The 20,238-nt window shown below is 44.2% G+C and overlaps 1 protein-coding gene across 1 annotated transcript in view; it reads left to right on the plus strand.

Moving 5' to 3' along the window:
* Positions 1-20,238, plus strand: part of LOC147689810 (galectin-3-like) — a 250,363-nt gene that overhangs the window by 106,884 nt on the left and 123,241 nt on the right. The window contains exon 4 of the mRNA XM_086937291.1: positions 4,249-4,325. Coding sequence (XP_086793417.1) covers positions 4,249-4,325 — 77 coding nt within the window. The remainder of the gene's footprint in view (positions 1-4,248; positions 4,326-20,238) is intronic.

Consider the following 20,238-nt stretch of genomic DNA (forward strand, 5'->3'; position numbering starts at 1 on the left):
GAAATCTGAGGTTATTTCTTCCCCGTACTGTGATCACTATCCAATTTTAATTTGCCTCAAATCAATTAAAAAGCTGAGGCACAGAATAGAAATCGGGGCCAAAAATTTAACGGCATCGACAGACAGGTTAAGGGTGGCCTGGAAGTGGATAGACAACCAGGATGTTCTAGCTAGATTCATCAAAAAACATCCTACACTAGTCTCGGTATGTCTATCAACCTCCAGCCCGGGGCCTGACATCGTCAAATCATTCTGTGAGTTATGTAAGGTAATAAAAAGGGAAATTTCCAAACCCGCCCCAGCCTATACTAATAGCAACCCCAGGTGGTTTGACACCTCTTGCTATAAAGCTAACCGGGAACTTAGGGCCGCCCTTACCGCTGTACTGCGTGACCCATTCCTGGTGAGGGCTCTGAGATCCAGTTATAAACACTGTCTAAAAACTAGATCTGAAGAACTATTAAAAGACCACTGGGACTCTCTTGTCCGCACATCTGCCCTATGAGACGTTGGAGGGTTCTGGAGGGCTGTTAAGAATCTTAGACTACTGGGTTCCAATATCTCCCCCATCAACTGTAATATAACAGGGGATACGTGGGTTGACCATTTTTCTAAGATCTATGACGCTCCTGCATCTGGCAACCTATTTGAAATTGTCCCAGCAATAAAGCCTCTAAATATTTTGTTGTCAGAGGTAGAGGATGCTATTACTGAAAGCGTGGGTAACAAAGCCCCCGGTCCAGATGGCTTATCCATCGATCAAATTAAATCTGAACCTGACTTTTGGGCACATTTGTTATGTAATGTTTTCAATAATTTATCCCTCACCACTGTTCCGGAGACATGGTCTTGCAGCACTATTGTACCCATATTTAAAAAAGGCAATAGACTAGATCCTAGCTGCTACCGCCCAATATCATTAATTGGCAACACTCTAAAAGTCCTAGGCAGGGTCCTTTTCAACAGAATTAGCACTTGGGCAGAAGAAAACACCATCTTACATCCCCGCCAGCTAGGTTTCAGAAGTAAAGTGGGCACGGTGGAGCAGTGCCTGAACTTAAACCTGCTTATGGCCAAATAAACGATTGCCAAAAAATCACCTATATATTTTGGTTTTATGGATTTAAGTTCTGCCTTTGATTTTGTTAATCGTTCCCGCTTATGGTCCGTCCTGCTAAAGTATGGTTTAGATGAATCTTTAGTTTATTTTTTGGCACACCTTCATAGTGACTTGAAAGCCTGTGTTCGTATAAACAATGACGGAGAAGTTTCTAATGACATTTTAATTGGCAGGGGGGTTAGACAGGGCTGTGTCCTGGCCCCCCTGCTTTTTATCTTATATATTAATGATCTGAGTGTTTCTCTGGGCAAATTAACTAATGATGTCCCGCAAGTCAATGGCAAATCTGTTCCTGCATTACTCTATGCGGACAATGCGGTCCTTATGGGCCGCACACCAAATGCCCTGCGAATCTTAATTTCGGGTTTTGTTAAATATATGGCAGACCTGGGCCTCTGTACCAACTTTAAAAAATCATTTATAATATCTTGTGGCCCTAAAAGTTACAAAATAAGCCATATTCAATCAGGGGATGATATTCTAAAAAGGACTTGCACTTTCCCGTATCTCGGTCTGTTATTTTCCAACAACGGCTCTTGGCAACCCCACGTCGCCCTGGGAAGGAATAAAATGAGTAAGGCCATAAATTCTTTAACCTCCCTTCTCCAACCCAACCAGGCAGACGTGATTGTGTCACTTTTACAAATCTATAGAACACAATGTCTACCCGTGGGAACCTATGGCGCTGAGGTATGGGGTTATTCCAACTGCAATCAATTACAGACCGAAGAAAACAGATTTTGCCGGAAGAATTTAGGGGGGGTCATCAGTGCTCCAACTTAAATCTGTCACAAGGAACTAATCCTCCCCTACATAGAAGACTTCATAAGATCTAGACCCCCATTGTTCTGGACTAAAATCTGGTGTAATTCCGCTGCCTCCCTGTCACGTGATATTATTTTGGACTGCTTAAACTGTGAGAGGGCTAACTGTATACCTTGGTTTAAGGCTGTGGAAAATAGCTTATCGAGTGTGGGGCTGGGTCATCTTTTTACATCCCTGCAACTGATTGACCACACGCATAAGAATTTAATAAAAAAGGCCCTCTATGATTGTTACCGCAAGGAGAGGCTAAGGCGTGACTTGGTAAAACCTACCACAATTAGATACATCTCCTTTATGGAGCCAAGTGAGAAACCATCTGCCCTGCCCCAGAGCTATCTCCGCTTAAAGCTAGGCAGATGGAACAGGAGATTGCTATTCCGGTTCAGGGACGGAAGCATTATAAATTTACTTTGCTTTCCGTTAGGCTTCAATAAATGTGTGGAAAATCTAAGCTGTCCCTGTAATCTAGGCGGCACACAAAGTTTGCTCCATTTTATTTTCTTTTGTGGTTTTTATAGAATGCACACTTCACACTTTCTATTGCTGTATTGCAGAAAAAACGCTTTGATTTTAAATGAGCTTTTAAAGACTTATTAATGTTAAAGATGGATGAGGCCATCTTCAGAGTGAGCTGCTTTCTTAAAGCAGCCGTACGGTCGGATTGGTGTCACTACAACGCATGCTTTTACATCGCATGCCTTTACAACGCGGTTTTTACCACGCAGTCCATTACAATGCATAATGCTTTTAGGCGCTGGATAGTGAATTATTTAATTTACTATTCCAACTCCAGTCCCCGTGGATAGCAGGGAAGGTGTTGGATAGTAAATTAAATATATTCCCTATCCTAGAGCGCCCCCCAGCGCAATGCGTTGTAATGGTATGCATTGTAATGGTTGCGATGTAATGGTAGTGCGTTGTAAAAAATGCGTTGTAAGTGATGTTCCCCGTACGGTCTCGTGCTTCTCTGTTAATTGATTGAAAAACTTGCACTATGCATATTTTGCACATTTGCTTACTGCACATTGCATATTTTGCACTAATGATTGTATTTTTGCACATGATAAAACTGTATATCGCTATGAAGTTGTAAATAAGTGGGATGTTTTTGTGTTTTTCTTATTTCTGCTGGATTTTATGTGTACTTTTATGGATGTTTTAAAATCCGAATAAAGATCATTTGACTTGACTTGACTTTGAAAACGACTAGCAGAGGTCAGTAAAATACCAGAATCACTTTAGCATTCTCTAGATTCCAGTCCAAAGAAATTATCTTCCACGAGCACCGTAGACAATAATATTTTTTTCGAATCTTGTATTTTCAGTGATATGCCCACCGAAGGCTCTGATTTTATATTAAAAACAGAGCTTTGGACTATATTATTTCCCACCGAAAGGCAATATTTCTCTCCATGTGTCCGCATACCTGGCGTGTCAAGCAGTTCGTGCGTACTTTCCCTCCATGTTAAAGAAGAGTAGATGTGTCAGCACCCAGGCTAATGTGCTGCATAGCTAAATACATATAAGGTCCCAAAGGAGCAACGGGTTGCATTACAAATGCTTGTTAGAACTGCCGGTGCTGAGCACCGGTGGCACCCGGCCCTGCATGCAGTGCAATAGGACATAGTAGTCGACCTAGTAGAAATGTCGACATCACACACATCGTCAGACGGGACTGAATGGGATAGGTTATAGGTCATTCCCATGGCCTTTGTTTCCCAATCCAAAACTTACACCAGCGCAATCACAATGTACCACCAAAAGACAGGGCCCATACCAAAATGTTTTTATTTTATTTAATTGCGAATCTCATATTGCTCATACCTGACCCAAGGGTATCAAAGCACTGTATGATATACAAAACATTTTGCACCATAAATCGGTGGTTACATACCATGATATGTACAGGTTACAAAAGGTTTAATATATACATTAAGCCAATGTATTTATGAAACCATGAGTGGTGGGCGTTGGTGGTTATAGGAGGATCATTCTAGTAAGAGGTGGGTTGAGTAGCTTGTAGAGTGAATGAGGTCAGATAGTGTTGCAGGACAGTAAGAGTTCTTGCACAATACTCTGTGGTTGTGTCGCCCAGATTGTCTGTTTGGTTGTGCACACGTATGTTGGAGCTTGCATAAGTTTCCGTTGGGGTCACGTCTGGGGTCATCTGTTAAGGAACACTTTATAAAGAAAGCATCACTTACTATAAAGATAATCAATATGCTATATCCTTTAGGAAATAATTTTGGTCGTTTTGACTGTTTGCGAGCCCACGTGTATTCATTATATTTTTTCATTCACAGAGCATGCCCTTCAATGGAGGATTGAAACCGAATACACTAGTGACTGCCTACATCGAGGTACCACAAAGCACACCAAGGTATGCAAATATATATCTGAAAGGTGTATTTTGGGAGGAGGTTATATTTTATCGCAGGATTAAAGGAGCATGTTCTTGCATTTCCTTGCCTCGGCTGATCTCTGCTCTGGCAACCAGCCTGCCATTCACATCGAATTCAGATCTCCAGAAATACTTTTAAGACTAATATATATAATGGCTCATTACATACCTTCAACAGCACTGCCCTCGTCATCTCAACCTTCTCTCTTGGATTTAGAAGAAACTGTTTGTTTACTACTCGGAGCAAGAGAGGACATTAAATTCTGGATATAAAATTGGGATTTACCTTTTTCCACTAGTAGAATGGACACATAACAACCGGTTCTGCAGTTTGTAAGTCTAGCAGTGACAACTGGCCAATTTTTTGGCAATGACCATTTATGAATGCCACACTAACATAAGGTAAATAGGACTCTCTCTCTCTCTCTTTCTCTTTCTCTCTCTCTCTCTCTCTCTCTCACACACACACACACACAACAGGCCTCAAAGATTCTAAATATGGCAGAATGAGTCATGACCTGTCCCTCAAATGTGCGCCCCCAGAATAGGATATTAGTGTAATCCTTCTCCCCCAAATCCCAAATACTACTACTATTTCACTTGCAAGGAGAGATGACTTGTAAAAGACATGAAGCGTGTGTGACATGAACACCTAATTAAAGTGCACTTGAGTTAAAAAAAAATAAGATGCAGTCCAAGCAACCATTAGCTAAGCCAGTCAGCTATGCTTGCCTTTACATGTAAGCATGCCCAATTAGTATTACCAGTGCTTGTTTAAGACAGCCTTCAACGTCTGCCAAGATCAATGTTGTTATAGTCTTTATTGTCTTTCAAGAACAATGTTGTCTGGTCCACAATTCTGCTGCAAATTTACTATTGACCACCAGGTGGCAGCAAAAGGCAGCAAACATATTTAACAAGCATTTCTAATGCAATAGGTCTCGCATTTACGAGAGTTTGAGCTATTGACATTGTAAATCACAATGCCTTTTATATATGTCTTGTTTTTAAAACAGTTAACCCCTTCCATGCTGATGACGGAATCGCTCCGTCATCAGCTACAGTTGAGCTGTGCTGATGACGGAGCGGTTCCGTCATGGCCCGGCCGCCGCGCCTGCGCGGCGCTGATTTCGCGCCTGCGCGGGCGTTCTAAAGAGCGGGGCGGGTCATGACGGAACCGCTCCGTCACCAGCACAGCTCAACTGTAGCTGGTGACGGAGCGGTTCTGTCACCAGCATGCGGCGGCCGCGCGGCCGCCCCGCCCCTTTAGCGCTGCGGCGGAATAGCCGCCGCAGCGAAGGGGTTAAATAAAAGGCATAGCTTAAACTCTCGCAAATGCAAGACCTGTTGCTTTGCAAATGCCTCTGACATTTGGAGAGAGCGTGTCCTGTCTTTCCCTGCCTGCAAGAGCAGGCAGCACAAAGCTATTTGAGAAAATAGTGCTCGGAGGCTGTAGTTAAAGCCTACAGAGCAACAACACACATAACAGAGTGTGTCCTCATGGGAGGTTACAACATTCAAGAAGGGACTACTAAGCCTGTTAACCATTGAAAAGCCACTGTTTAAAATGGACAATGACACAAGCCAATGAAAAATAGGAGTGGGCGGAGCTTCATGTCCATACCTGAACATAGCATGCATGTCTGAGCAGCGCATGCGCTGCCCAGGCTCTACCTAACAAAGGCTCCCAGCTCATGCAAGGCCTTTTGACTCCTTACACGTCGAAAAGAACACTGAGATCAGAGGGTTACAAACTCGTAGTGGCCCCAAGGATCAAGATGTGGAGGTAGCTCCTTTGCATTTATCTAGGGGAACTAGAATTTTAAAGCAAAAAAACGGGACATTTCACAAAAATAGAAGAAGGACTATAATTTTACATCAAGGGAGCGCACAGAATGACAGCGCTCCTCAGCAGGGAATTACAAAACAGGCAGTAAGAACATGCATAAGATGCAATTTTAGAACCCAGAACAAAAGTGACGCAACGGCAGCGTAAATGAAGCGCAAGGGGCTTATAAATTTGCCCCTTTGTGTAAAACATATACAAAGTTGCTTGTATTCAGCAGCAAGACATGTACACGTCCCTGATATAAAAGGGGGTGCCCGTTTTATTCTGTGGCTCCTGGGAGGGTTTTAAAAATTGCTTTCAGTTTTAGATTAACTTTGAGTTCACACTTTCAAATATTTTAGAAGCACAATCCTTTTTGGCATATATGAACATTGTTGCATACAACATTATCTGTAGGCCTCATTACAAGTCACTTTAGGGTGAAAGATCTCCTACCTTAAAATCAGGCGTAGAATATGTCCGATTCTGCTAAACCTTTATTGCGCGCCAATTCCTGCTGCTCTGAGAAAACAGAAGGAAAAGTTAAAGGTAGAAAGTTTCATGACAGAGCATAAATCATTCTTTTCACCTTGTTCGAACTGCATTTTAATGTTTACATTTTCCTTTAGACTCTATAGCTGAAGGCCCTGCCCAGTCTGTCACACTAACATTAACTGAGAATTCTCACATCTTTAATGAGTGAAAACTGGGATCAACAGGAGAAAGGGGGGCATAATCTCTCAGAACTTGCATGAGCTGAAATGCAACTTGTAGTGCTTCACAGGGTCGGATTCCTCTCAACTTGAAACGTGCCTTTGCTGAAACCTGCTCATTACACAGCAGGAAAGCGACGAGGTTACAATTGTGGAAGTCAAGAAGCCCTGATTATAGGTAAATAAATGGATGGTGGCCGCCTCTTAGGCCTCCTGTTTATAATAGATGATTCTTACTATTTCAAAGGTGTGACGTCACGTTGCTGTACATTAATGCATGCAGATACCCTAATAATGCACCGTACCTCTGTATAGTTAGTTCTCACGCGACACAGAGTACTACATTGTGCTTCAATCATTACAGATAACTCATAGCTCTAACCCTCACTTGCTAAATGTATTTATTCATTTATTTTGTATTTTTATGCAGAACGGACATTACCCCAAGGTATTCAAGCACTTTTATTAAGACATGCTTCGTTATAAAAGATGCAAAGTTACAAGCAGCAGCTAGTTATGATCATTACATACGGCACAAAGTGGCAGGAGAAACGTAGGGGTATTTACTCATTTCGATCGCTACAAAGGCCCGGTCCTACAGACTGTTAGAGGATGTACGGGTGTAAGTAGTGGCAGCAAGGTTAGTTTGGGTGAAACACAGGTAGTGCAGTTAGTCTTGGGGAGAGTACATTACCGGGGGCGTTGGCTAAGGGAACAACTGGTAACAAGGAGGTGCTCCCCTTCGCCTTCCACCCACTCAGCACCTACCAGGCTTTGTCTCCATGATGCAGGTGCTGGCTCGGTTCCGAGAACCTCCAGACGGATCCGGTATGCTCCCCGGCCCCCGGCTGCTCTCTGAGCAGCTGCAGGAAGTGCTGTTTGCAACCACGAGGAGCCGGAGTTGTGGCTATTGGCAGTGTTGGCTCTTCACAATGGAAGTAGGCATGGCTGCCATTAGCAACAAAAACAAAACGTGCCACACTTGGCAATGAAAAAAAATATTTGCAATGCTATAGGTTGCGCATTTAAATGGGAGACCTATAGCATTGCAAACAAATGGACGAGGAGAGGAAGCGGTCCAGCACTGCCATTACCCACACCTGCTGCAGCTGGGCACATGCTCTGCTGAAAGCTAGAGAACAGCAGCCACACATCAATCAAGCAAACGGTCGCCATTATCCCAGCTGTCTAAATGTACGTGAAGCACGTCGTCCCACCTAATGGAGAAACACAATAAAGGAAATAGTACACGCCCCATGTAACAACCAAGTAAAGGGGCCAGTAGCCAAGGGAGGATACAAATGAAATACCAGTATTTGTAAAGCACACAGCTACATCCAGAGAGGTGTCCCGGAGCTGGGGGCCCTTAGGACGATTAAGCAAGCTATTGTCCAGAGTCACATGGTGTTGGGCTAACCTGCTGCCAGCACCGGGGACGATTAAGAAAGCTATTGTCCAGAGTCACATGGTGCTGGGCTAACCTGCCGCCAGCACCGGGGATTGAACCTTGAACCCCGTGGTCCGGAGGCAGGCACCCTGGCCACTGCACCACACCTCTTCCTCAACATGGCTGTACTAAGGCGAGACTAACAAGCTTCATAATGAATCAGAAGACAGCATTTACAAAGGACAAAAACACAAGCCAATGAAAAATAAAGGCAGGGAGAGTGGGCAAAGCTTCTCTCCGTACTGAACTACCACAGCTCTTCGCAGAGTAGCGCTTGCTCAGGCTCAACCTAAAAAGTACCTTATTTGCAGTCTTACATTTGGAGGAGAACTAATGATGAGCATGCCGATGGGGAAACCAAACAAGCATTTGCAATGCAATAGGACTCGCATTTACGTAAGCTTAAGCTATTGACATTATAAATGACAATGCGTTTTATTTATGTTTTAAAAAACAAAACATAAATAAAAGACATTGTCATTTACAATGCCAATAGCTTAAACTTGTGTAATGACAACAGAAGACAAGGGGGAGGGGAGAGAGAGGTAGAGACAACTTGGGGGGTAAAGAAGGCACATACAACGGGAGGGATGGCAAGAGGGGGTAAAGAAGGCACCGACAATGGGAGGGAGGGCGGGGGTGTTAAAGAAGGCATGACAATGAGAGGGAGGGCGGGGGTAAAGTAGGCATGGACAACAGGGGTAAAGAAGGCTCTGAGAGGAGTAAAGAAGGCAAGACAATGGGAGGGAGGGCGGGATTGTAAAGAAGTCACAGACAGATGTTGTGCCTGCAGTAAGAGAAACTCGACAAAGAAAATAGTGCTTAAAGATAAAATAACAGGCACCGTGTAACAACGGAAGTAAAAGAGCCAGTCGGCATAAGATGTGACAAAAATAAGAGGAGGCGGTACTAAGGAGGGACTAACAAGCCTATTTAGGAATCAGAAGCCAGCATTTAGGATCGACAATGACACAAGGCAATGGCAAAAATGGGCGGAGAATGGGTGGGACTTCAATTCCCTCCTCCACTACAAGTCTCGCAGAGCCGCGCATGCACGCTGGCTCTAGGCTCAACCTAAAACGTGCCTCCTCTATTTTGTGGGCACACACACCCTGCTCTAAAAAATTACCACGTCAAAGGCCGCTACAAAAAACTTTGGCCATGCCGCGCAGCATTGGTGATGGTGATGTACAGCAGCACTAAAACCACTGGCAAGGCCAATAGGTTACCAAGGTGAAAACTACTGGCTTCGCCAATGCTTGTTCTCAATATTAGGTAATTTTCATCATGGAAGTCTGACTGTAGGCAGTCCCAAAATGCCACGGCCATGAAGACTTGTCCACCCTGTCTCTGCCAGTGCACTTTTAGGACTTCGTTTGATTAACTGAATTGAGCAGACCATATTAATTTCACGTGCCTTGGCTTGAGATGGTAAACATGTTTGCTGTGAAGAGTTATGTTATATTTTGTGGTATTTGTGAGTGACTCACTGTTATTTAGTATCACTACTTTGGGCTTCCTTATGAATACTGGGCTATTTTAGTTAGGCTCCACTGGATTGAGTGATACCTGTACTCCAGTATTTCACACAGTCAGTATTACAGGCCGAATCTATCTATCTATCTATCTATCTATCTATCTATCTATCTATCTATCTATCTATCTATCTATCTATCTATCTATCTATCTATCTATCTATCTATCTATCTATCTATCTATCTATCTATCTATCTATCTATCTATCTATCTATCTCTCTTACTAGCACACACACACAGCGTCACTTTCATTGTCAATGCATATTCTCATAAAGAGAGATCACCTCCCATTTCAAAACAACAGCCCTCTGTCTCTCCATATCAAGGCACGTTAATGAAGGGGGAGGAAACAAAGGCCTAATTTCTAAGACGTATGCGAGCAGGCAAAGGGGGCACAGGCCTTATTTGTTCTCTCTGTGTGTCAAAATCCTCGTCTACCTTCCAGTCACTTCAACTTTTACTCATGTGTAGTTCCTCAGCCACCCATCATTCCAGCACATCTGTTAGCCAGTTGACCAGCGACAGTCCCTCAGGTTTCAGCAAGTCGATGGTGAACATTGCTGGCTAACACCAGCCACAAACATGCAATTTTAATGTTCATATTTTTTCCCTTGGTCTCCCTAAAATTACCAAAAGACAATGTTCCAGCTTGTCTTCCAACACAGAGCCCACAATCTTTCACAGTTTACACATTACTTTCTTCTCACTAGCTTAGTAACACTCTACAAGCCCAGATCATGTGAATGAAGTCAGCACTCTCTTCCTGGCACGTTGCACACTGATATGCTGATATGTTTTGACAATAAGTTCTGGAACAGAAATCCTCCTCCAAACTCCATACAGACTGGGTAGCATTATGGATAACATTCCATCCTCCAGGCAGCAAGGTCTACTCTTTAGTAGAGAGCACTAATATCACCTTGCTGACTTTGCATTTTTGGTGTGACCTCCAAAGTGGTTGGGTGCTACCAAGAGTGTGGCGTGGATGTTCCCATCAGTGATGGACTCTTGTTTAAGTTGTGACCATTCCTTTCCAGGGTATCCTCGTCAGGGCCGTGACCACCTATATCAATATGCTGCATTTCGTGGAGTGGGGGATAATACATGAGCAGAGATGTGGACTCTACGTATTACAAAGAAAAGCTTTTCTAGCCATGCCCACTTCAGTAGGGTATAGGCAGAGAAAATATTCTGCCTATTGCAAAGAAAAGGTTCCTATTCATTTCCACTTCACTGGAGCACAGCCAAGGATGCTAATTAAATCAACTGACTTGTTTTGAGTGAAGACCCCATTTTAGGTGTGGCGTTAACCAAGACCTTTTAATTTTGAATTTGTCAAATTTCAGGCCTATTTCTCTGCTCCCAGTCCTTTCGAAGATCCTGGAGAAACATGTAAACAACCAACTGACACACTTTGTGGAGAGCTCTAGTATCTTGCACCCCTCTCAGTCAGGGTTCAGGGCCAACTTCTCCACTGAGACCACTCTCCTTGGAGTTACGGAAAGGTTGCATCATGGACTGGGCCAGGGGGAGACAACGGCACTCATTTTGCTTGATCTGAGTGCCGCTTTCAACACTGTCTCTCCTTCCATCTTGCTTGCCTCCCTCCGGTCCCTAGGTTTTGAAGGCCTTGCTCTATCTTGGCTTACATCCTTCCTTAGTGATTGCACCTTCCAGGTTTTTTCCTCCAAGGCTGTTTCCAAAATCTGTTCATCTGCATATGGAGTTCCTCAAGGGTCTATACTGAGTCCATTACTCTTTAACATCTACGTTAGACCCTTAGCTACCATTGTGGAAGACGCTGGTCTTTCACTGTTCTCATATGCAGATGACACTCAAACAATCTTTTCTCTTTCTTCCGCCAAATATGGAAAAATGTCAGCTCTCCAGCATGGACTTAGTAAGGTCTCACAATGGATGCAGGCTAACTTCCTGAAGTTAGACGGGGACAAGACAGAGATTTTAATATTAGGAAAACATAGGGACCTATGGGGCCCCAAACACTGGCCTCAGGAAATGGGCCCTTTTCCTTTGCCTGTCATGCAGGTTCGCAACCTGGGCTTCATAATTGATGAAAACCACTCTCTGCGGCCGTAGGTGGAGAGAGTGGCCGCGACATGCTTTGCCATCTTGAAATGGCTTCATAAGATCATGTGAATGCTCACCGACACCTCCCAAAGAACTGTGGTCCAGGCTTTGATCACCTCTCGCCTAGACTATGGTAATGCTCTTTATCTGAGTGCATGCCAGGAGGTTTTAAGAAAGCTTCAGGTTGTACAGAATTCTGCAGCCCGCATCCATTGCCATGTATCAAGAAGTGTTTCCATCTCTCAATCTCTCTTCGACCTTCACTGGCTCAGGATCACCAGCAGAATTAAGTTCAAAGCTCTTTGCTATATTAAAAAAAAAAAAAACAAGGTACTGCACCATTATATCTCCAAGAACGTATTCAATCTTACGCCCCAGTTCGTACTCTTCGTTCTTCCACTCACTTGACTTTGTGATCCCATGTTTCAAACTAGTGAGAATGGGTGGTTGTTCCTTTTCCCATCTAGGTCCTAAGCTGTGGAATTCACTACCTATTTCCTTAAAAAACATTTCTACATACACTAGCTACCGGAAGAACCTTAAGACATGGCTTTTCACTTAGTAAACTAAGTTTGTCTCTTTGTTCCCTCTTCCAGGCTGTCCCTTGGAGCTGGGAAACCTTGTTTGGATAGCTGTGAGCATTATAAATTATATAAAATAAATACATAAATAAAATACTAATTTATGGGGGTCTTTCAGCTAGCCCACTTTGTCCATTGGCCTGTTATTGTGTCAGTCACATTTTTCTTCGACCCACTACAGTATCAGGTAAATGGCTAGCCCCTTCAGTCAGTGGGTAACTTCACTGTAAGTGAGAGCATTTTACCATTTTAACAGGACCACATCCACACAGAAAAGTACTTCCCTTCAATGAGAGGGACTACTGGGGCAATGGGTTCTTTCTGAGACCCAAAAATATATTTGCTTTTCCCTTAAGTTTTTTTTTTATTTTTTAGATTGGGGCGAGCAACCCTTTTTCTTATTGTCTCTCTTTATTACTCTTAGCCTTTTATCTCCCCCTCCTATCTAACCCCACTCACTTGCACCTTGCCTACCTGCTCGGAACTCCCCCCACAGGAGATCCTCCCCTTTCACTCTCATTTTCCTCTTCTTCCCCTATATGTTCTCTTCTTCCTTTTACCTCCTCATCACTTCTTACATCAATATCTACATGTACCTTAGACTGAATGTATTGATCCTATAACCTATAATCTAATGTCTCTCTCATCACACTCCACACCCATCCTTGACCTTCTGGCCCCCCCTGGCTACTCTATTCTCAGAAAAGACGGACCTGAAAAAATAGGGGGAGGTTTAGCAATTATTCATAAAGAAAAACTACAACTCTCCCCAATTAATAACACTGACTACACAACCTTTGAATACTTAGGAGCCAAACTTAAAATAAAAAGCTCCCCCCCAATACGACTCCATAACATATACCACCCTCCTGGTGAACACCTTCCATTTGCCGAAGAACAATCCGACCTTCTAACTAAATCGCTACTTTCCAACTCCAAAGATCTCTTACTAGGAGATCTTAACCTCAACTGGAATGAACCCAATGACCCAGCAACCAACCTTCTCAACAGCCTTCTTGAGATTAGCAACCTCAAGCAGCTTTGCAGCCTCCCCCACCCACTCCAAAGTAGCTACTCTAGACTTCATCATCTCCAACCCTGATCTGAAATCCTTATCCAACATCATCCCCATTGATTGGTCTGACCACCATCTTATTATGTTCACAATCTCCCCTCCAGCCCCACCCGCCCCTAAACAAAACAATAAGACTACAACTGTGACCAGAAATCTTAGGCAAATCCCACCCCCGGCGCTTTGGAACATAAACTCCAATCCCAACTCAGTCTCCCCGGCCCCTCCTCTAATGCAAACAAACTCACTGAGCACTTTAACAAAACTGTCTCTGAGGTTTTAGACCTACTCGCCCCTCTGAAAACGAAAACGCAAAAAAAGTCCCCTCTAAATCATGGTTCACCCTAGACCTTAATAAAGAAAGACGCTCACTGAGACTGGCTGAAAGAACATGGAGACAACACCCTTTCCCATCCCATCTTGCTCTCCTTGTGGTAGCAAGCCTCAGCCAGGCCTACTAGTGCTAGCAATTCGCCCTTCTCTACACAGAATCCTCAGACCAAAAGCAAGAAGTTGGCACAGGAACTGGAATAGAAAAGACAGAGTTTATTAAACCTCATGAGGTGGAACTACATTCACACAACACCCTTCGGTAGAGTATGAGGTAGCACACTGACTAGAAGGATCTTGGTCCTTTTATACCCACACAGGGGCTTAAATGAAGGCGGCACAAGGTACAGAGTACTGGTTTCAAATACATATAGGGTCATATTGAGAGTGTGCTAGCAACAAGTGGGAAGGTCTGACAATCGGCTAATTTTGGTGGACACATCTTAACAGTTACAAGTTGGAGACAGCTGCATGCTCAACTGAGCATGTGCAAAGTGAAGGAGACTAAACATATCTTGTCTCTAGGCAGATTTCAAGAGCAGTTGACAGGAAGGTAGGACAGAGCACATGGCATACAAAATGGCGACAGAAAGACAAACTGGATTCCGTAAAACGGGCAAGATAGTCTCGAAATACTGGATGTCTTCTGCTAATGCTTAACGTAATGATTGCTAAACTATGACAGACGACCCTTTCAGCATTTGCTGAATACATCGGTCTGTCTGGGGTAATCTGGATCTGCATCCTGTATATTGATATTCATCATATCAGAAATCTCTTTGCTTATCATTTGCTGTTCTTTTGTAGCACTTCTTTTAGCAGGTGTACAAGTAGTAATGCACATAGAGCAAATCATGGGACCACATTGTATACAAATACAGCATTTAAATAGTATCACCAGTAGTATACACAGAAAAGTCAGTAGTTTCCAGCCCCAAGTAACAAAGAGTGTCCATATCCAGTTTGAAAATGTCCATGTACCAGTCTCTGGGTGAATGTCTGCAGCAATCTTATGCAGTTTAGAGATTGCGTCATAAACTGAAGATGAGTGGTCTGGGATGAAAACGCAGCAACTGCTTCCGATGATGCGGCATGCACCACCACGAACAGCCAAGATCACGTCGAGCACCATTCTATTCTGGAGTGCTACAATCCTTGCAATTTGCAGTTCTTCTGTAATGTTTCCAAGTGCCATGGCTGTCTGATTGGTGACAGCTTCCACTACACAAGTCAATCTTCTAATTTTTCTACTATTTAATGCAGCACCCACAAAGAAAAACAAACCCAAATTGAAATCAACATATTGTTGCAGGGCGGTGTCTGTCTGATCAATCTCATCAGTACTTGTTGTCCGTTTATATCTACTCTTTGAAATATCCTTATACAGTTTCAAGTCAAGATGATATGATGGAGGTGCTAAAAACACAGGGGGTAACAGAAATGATATGTAGCATACCCCTGACCATCCAACAGGTAATTGGTAATACCCTTTATTACCACAGACGAAGTAGGTATTATGTGACGATATGAAGCTACTATTATTTACCCCCTCAATGTTTAATTGAGGGGTTAAATAATTCTCCCAATACTGATAATACATAAATCTGCTTTCGCTCTTGTTACAGATATCACAAAAAGTCCATTGTTCTTAATTGCCCTCACATTTGTGAAGATATATGGAGTCGAAATATTGTCCGGTTGGTATTCATCCCATTCCCATTTAGTCCCTTTAGCTTGAGGATAGCCATCTCTATCTTGGTGACATTCTCTATTCAATCGGAAAATGATTCCACCTATTGAAGGTTTTCCATAAGCAAACAAAAGGGCATACCAAGCTTGACATGAATCATTATGAGAAAATGGTAGAGGAATAAAAGGCGTTCCTCCTTTCTTCTGGTGTGCAGGTATCATCCCACACACTCTACAATTGGTAGTATTTGTAGCATTATAGGTATGATGCAACATCTGAATTAATGTGTTATTCAGATAGGACTGTCGATGTTTCTGCTCATGATAGGGAAGAGTGTAGTAGTGATGCTCCAGTTGAGCTGGAGTAGTTGCAACAAAAAGCTGTCGAGCAGGAACTGCTTTCTCAATTAACCAAGTGGTTATTGCCAAAACCACCAGGGCAACAAAAAACCCTACAGCACAAATTATTTTCTTATTCATTTCAATTGACAATGATGCTCAATCTTTCTAAGAACCTATTAAATACAATCGTTGGAGCTCTTATCCCTTGGGTAGCCTCTGATTTCTTCACCACGGGCCAAGACGGGTGTCACTACACTAATGCAGGGCTGATCCCCCCCTTGCCACATTGGCTCTCCGTTTCGCAAACCCAGGGCGGTAGCTCAACCAGTCTTGTTCAAAACTGCAGATTCTTTCCTCGGTCTCAAATTGTAGCTCGCTGTTCCAGGAATCGTGTGGTCCGGGAAGACTTCCGCAGACTCGTCAGATGAGATAGCTTGACCCTTCTCCGTTTCCAGAATCTCTCGATGGTCGATCAGCACGGCAGGTTCCACCAAGGCGGGCGATACGCGCTTGCAGTGTGTGTTGTGTATCCAGTTCTTTCTGTTCGTCACTCAAACCGCTGTCCTTGTAGCCAATAGCACCTGCTCCGGACCTCGCCAACTCACCTCCAGGCTGTTCGATCCGTCAAAAGCCTTCATCCTGACATGGTCACCAGGATGGAGATCATGGGCCTCACCTGTAGATCTATCAGGAAGAGCTTCTCGAACCTGTTGATGAATAGAAGTCAAACTGTCAGCAGTTAACTGTGCCAAATAATCGTTCAACAGAACACAAGGTACATCATGTATAGGGCGTGATTTAGGAACTCCCCAAATGTTCATCGGTCTTCCAAATACCACCTCATATGGTGTGAGACCTGATCGTGAATGTGGTACTGATCTTATAGATAATAGTGCCAAAGGCAATGCATCTGGCCACTTTAGAGACGTGGAAGCCAGTATTTTCGCCAGCTTCAATTTCAAAGTAGCATTATACCTTTCCACCAATCCTGCTGATTGTGGGTGGAAGACTGCATGGAATTTCTGTTTGATCCCTAATCCTTTCAGGACATAATCAACAACTTGCCCAATAAAATGGGGTCCGTTGTCACTCCATAAAATTTTACAAACACCATATCTAGGGAAAAATTCCTTCAGAAGCACCTTTGCTGTAGTAAGAGCAGTATTATCCTTTGTAGGGTACGCCTCTATCCATTTACTGAAGGCACATACCACCACTAGAACATATTTTTAGGTTATTGCAGCGTTCAAGTTGGATGTAATCCATCTGTAAAACTTCAAAAGGTGCGGTTGGTGTAGCAAACCCTCCTGTAGGAGTTCGTGTCCCTTTTCCAGGATTGTACTGCCAACAGATCAAACAGGACTGTACCACTCTCTTAGCTGTGCTGGTAATTTCAGGATGCTCCCAGACTTGTATAAGCAATTTAGTTATTGATAGATCTCCAACATGTGCCAGCCCATGTGCCATTTGAACCATAGGTTGTAAATAGGCTGCAGGCAACTTCCACTTATTCATGTCTTTGTTACGCCAACAACCCTCATCGTCCAAAGTCCCATCTTTGGACCACTGTTCAAGTTCTTCCACAGAGGCAGATCTCTGTATATCCTCTCTAGCATCATGCCAACGCTCAGCTTGTTATTTGACTACATACATAGGTGTAGTGCTTCGCTGTATTGCAGTTTCGCGAGCTACACGATCTGCAAAGGCATTTTCTTGTCCTATTTTGTCAGTGATTTTCTTGTGTGCGCTACACTTCATGATGGCAACTTTCTTCGGATATGTAAGTGCAGTCAAAAGATTATGTACTAATTCTCCGTGCATTATCTGCATACCATGTAACCGAACAGAAATCGGCTATCAGGATGAATAGGAATTGAGAAGAAAGCATTCTTCAGATCCACTACTGAAATTGTAGTTGCCGTTGGAGGGACCAAGGTAAGCAGTGTCGTTATGTCCGATACTACAGGATACTGTGGTACTACAATCTTGTTGACCTCCCTCAAATCAATGATAAATCTATAAATCTTAGTGTCGGCATCTTTTTTCAAAATGGGAAGAATCAGACTATTACAAACATTGTAAGGAACTTCTTCCACCACCCCCACTTCATTCAGGTATTGGACAATACGTGTCAGTGCTTCTTCTCCTTCTCGAGAAATTTTATACTGAGGCAATCTCGGCAGTATAGCACCCTCCTTGACACTAATGTGTACTGGTGGAATAATCATTTGACCTACGTCAGTGTCTGAAGTAGCCCAAAAAGTACTAGGGAGTGAAGCTAGTGCGATATCCTCTTTAACAATACAGGATCTCTCGATCAAGGGCTGGTTGTCATTTAAAATAACCCGTACTCCTTCCAGAGAACATCGTATCGTGGCCCTGAAATATTTGAGCATGTCAAGACCCACAATATTGTCTGGTGTATTTGGAGAAAGCAAAAATGGACATGGAGCAGTAAACTTATCAACATGGAGTGCAAGGGGTTGTGACAATGGGCTTAGGGTGGATGTCCATCGAAACCTATCGATGTAATAGTTAAGCCAGACAGGGGAGCCCTAGGAATCAAGGGGCATATTACCAAGGGGAGTGATAGGCAATTATCGCCGGTTAAGCGGCTGTTTTCGGCCGCTAAGTGGCGCTAATTCTTTCGCTATATTAGCAAGCTGTCGCTAACTGATGTAGCTTGTTTCCGGTCCAGGGAAGACATGGTTTGGCAGTTCGGGCTGGACTGTTCCCATGAGGCACAGGGTCAGACTGATTTGCATATAGCCATGTCTGAACTGGGGTGGCAGAGTGGGCTAAAGAATGGTGATGGATTAAGCCCAGATCTTTTGACTGGGTGTGAGTGTTTGACTGATTCAGATGCTCCGTCCATCACCACCCCCTTTTGTACCGCTTTTGGCCACCATAAGTGTGGCAGGGTATGCTCAGACGTGAGTCCCTTGCTCACTTTGCCACTGGATTCAAGCAAGCCGGGTTGAAGACGGCTGGAATGCCAGAAACTGGTCCTCGGAAGCTTGTTTCCGGTCCAGGGAAGACATGGCTTGGCAGTTCAGACTGGACTGTTCCCATGAGGCACAGGGTCAGACTGATTTGCATATAGCCATGTCTGAACTGGGGTGGCAGAGTGGGCTAAAGAACCGTGATGGATTAAACCCATATCTTTTGACTGGGTGTGAGTGTTTGATTGATTCAGATGCTCCGTCCATCACCACCCCCTTCTGTACTGTTTTTGGCCGACATAAGTGTGGCAGGGTATGCTCAGACGTGAGTCCCTTGCTCACTTTGCCACTGGATTCAAGCAGGCCGGGTTGAAGACGGCTGGAATGCCAGAAACCGGTCCTCGGAAGCTTGTTTCCGGTCCAGGGAAAACATGGCTTGGCAGTTCGGACTGGACTGTTCCCATGAGGCACAGGGTCAGTCTGATTTGCATATAGCCATGTCTGAACTGGCGTGGCAGAGTGGGCTAAAGAACGGTGATGGATTAAACCCATATCTTTTGACTGGGTGTGAGTGTTTGATTGAATCAGATGCTCTGTCCATCACCACCCCCTTTTGTACCGCTTTTGGCCGCCATAAGTGGGCAGGGTATGCTCAGACGTGAGCCCCTTGCTCACTTTGCCACTGGATTCAAGCAAGCCGGGCTGAATACGACTGGAATGCCAGAAACCGGTCCTCGGAAGCTTGTTTACGGTCCAGGGAAGACATGGCTTGGCAGTTCGGGCTGGACTGTTCCCATGAGGCACAGGGTCAGACTGATTTGCATATAGCCATGTCTGAACTGGGGAGGCAGAATGGGCTAAAGAAAGGTGATGGATTAAACCCATATCTTTTGACTGGGTGTGTGTTTGATTGATTCAGATGCTCCGTCCATCACCACCCCCTTTTGTACAGCCATATTAGAATGGGCATTTTCAAATGCCTTTCCATGGCGGCAATGCCGCCACGGAAAACGCATGCGGAGACACCCTGCGGGGCCGGATGCGGGCCCCCAGGGACTCCGGGAGGTCGGGGTTGCACATGGGGGTACCTATGGTACCCCCCAGCATTGCAAAGTACAACATGGCAGGCACCGCGCGGTGCCTGTCACGTTGTGCTTTGTAATGCACAACATGTGTCTTTAGCATTGCGGCGGGCGGTGCATTCAGCACCACCCGCCGCAATGCTAAAGATACAGGATGCGCCCGCCACTGTGGCGGGTGCATCCTAATGCCCCCAACAGGGCCCCCGCCCTTATGGCGGGTGGTCCCTCCACGCGACAGGATG

Source organism: Lissotriton vulgaris, chromosome 9, assembly GCF_964263255.1.
Source record: "Lissotriton vulgaris chromosome 9, aLisVul1.2, whole genome shotgun sequence".
Lineage (NCBI taxonomy): Eukaryota > Metazoa > Chordata > Amphibia > Caudata > Salamandridae > Lissotriton > Lissotriton vulgaris.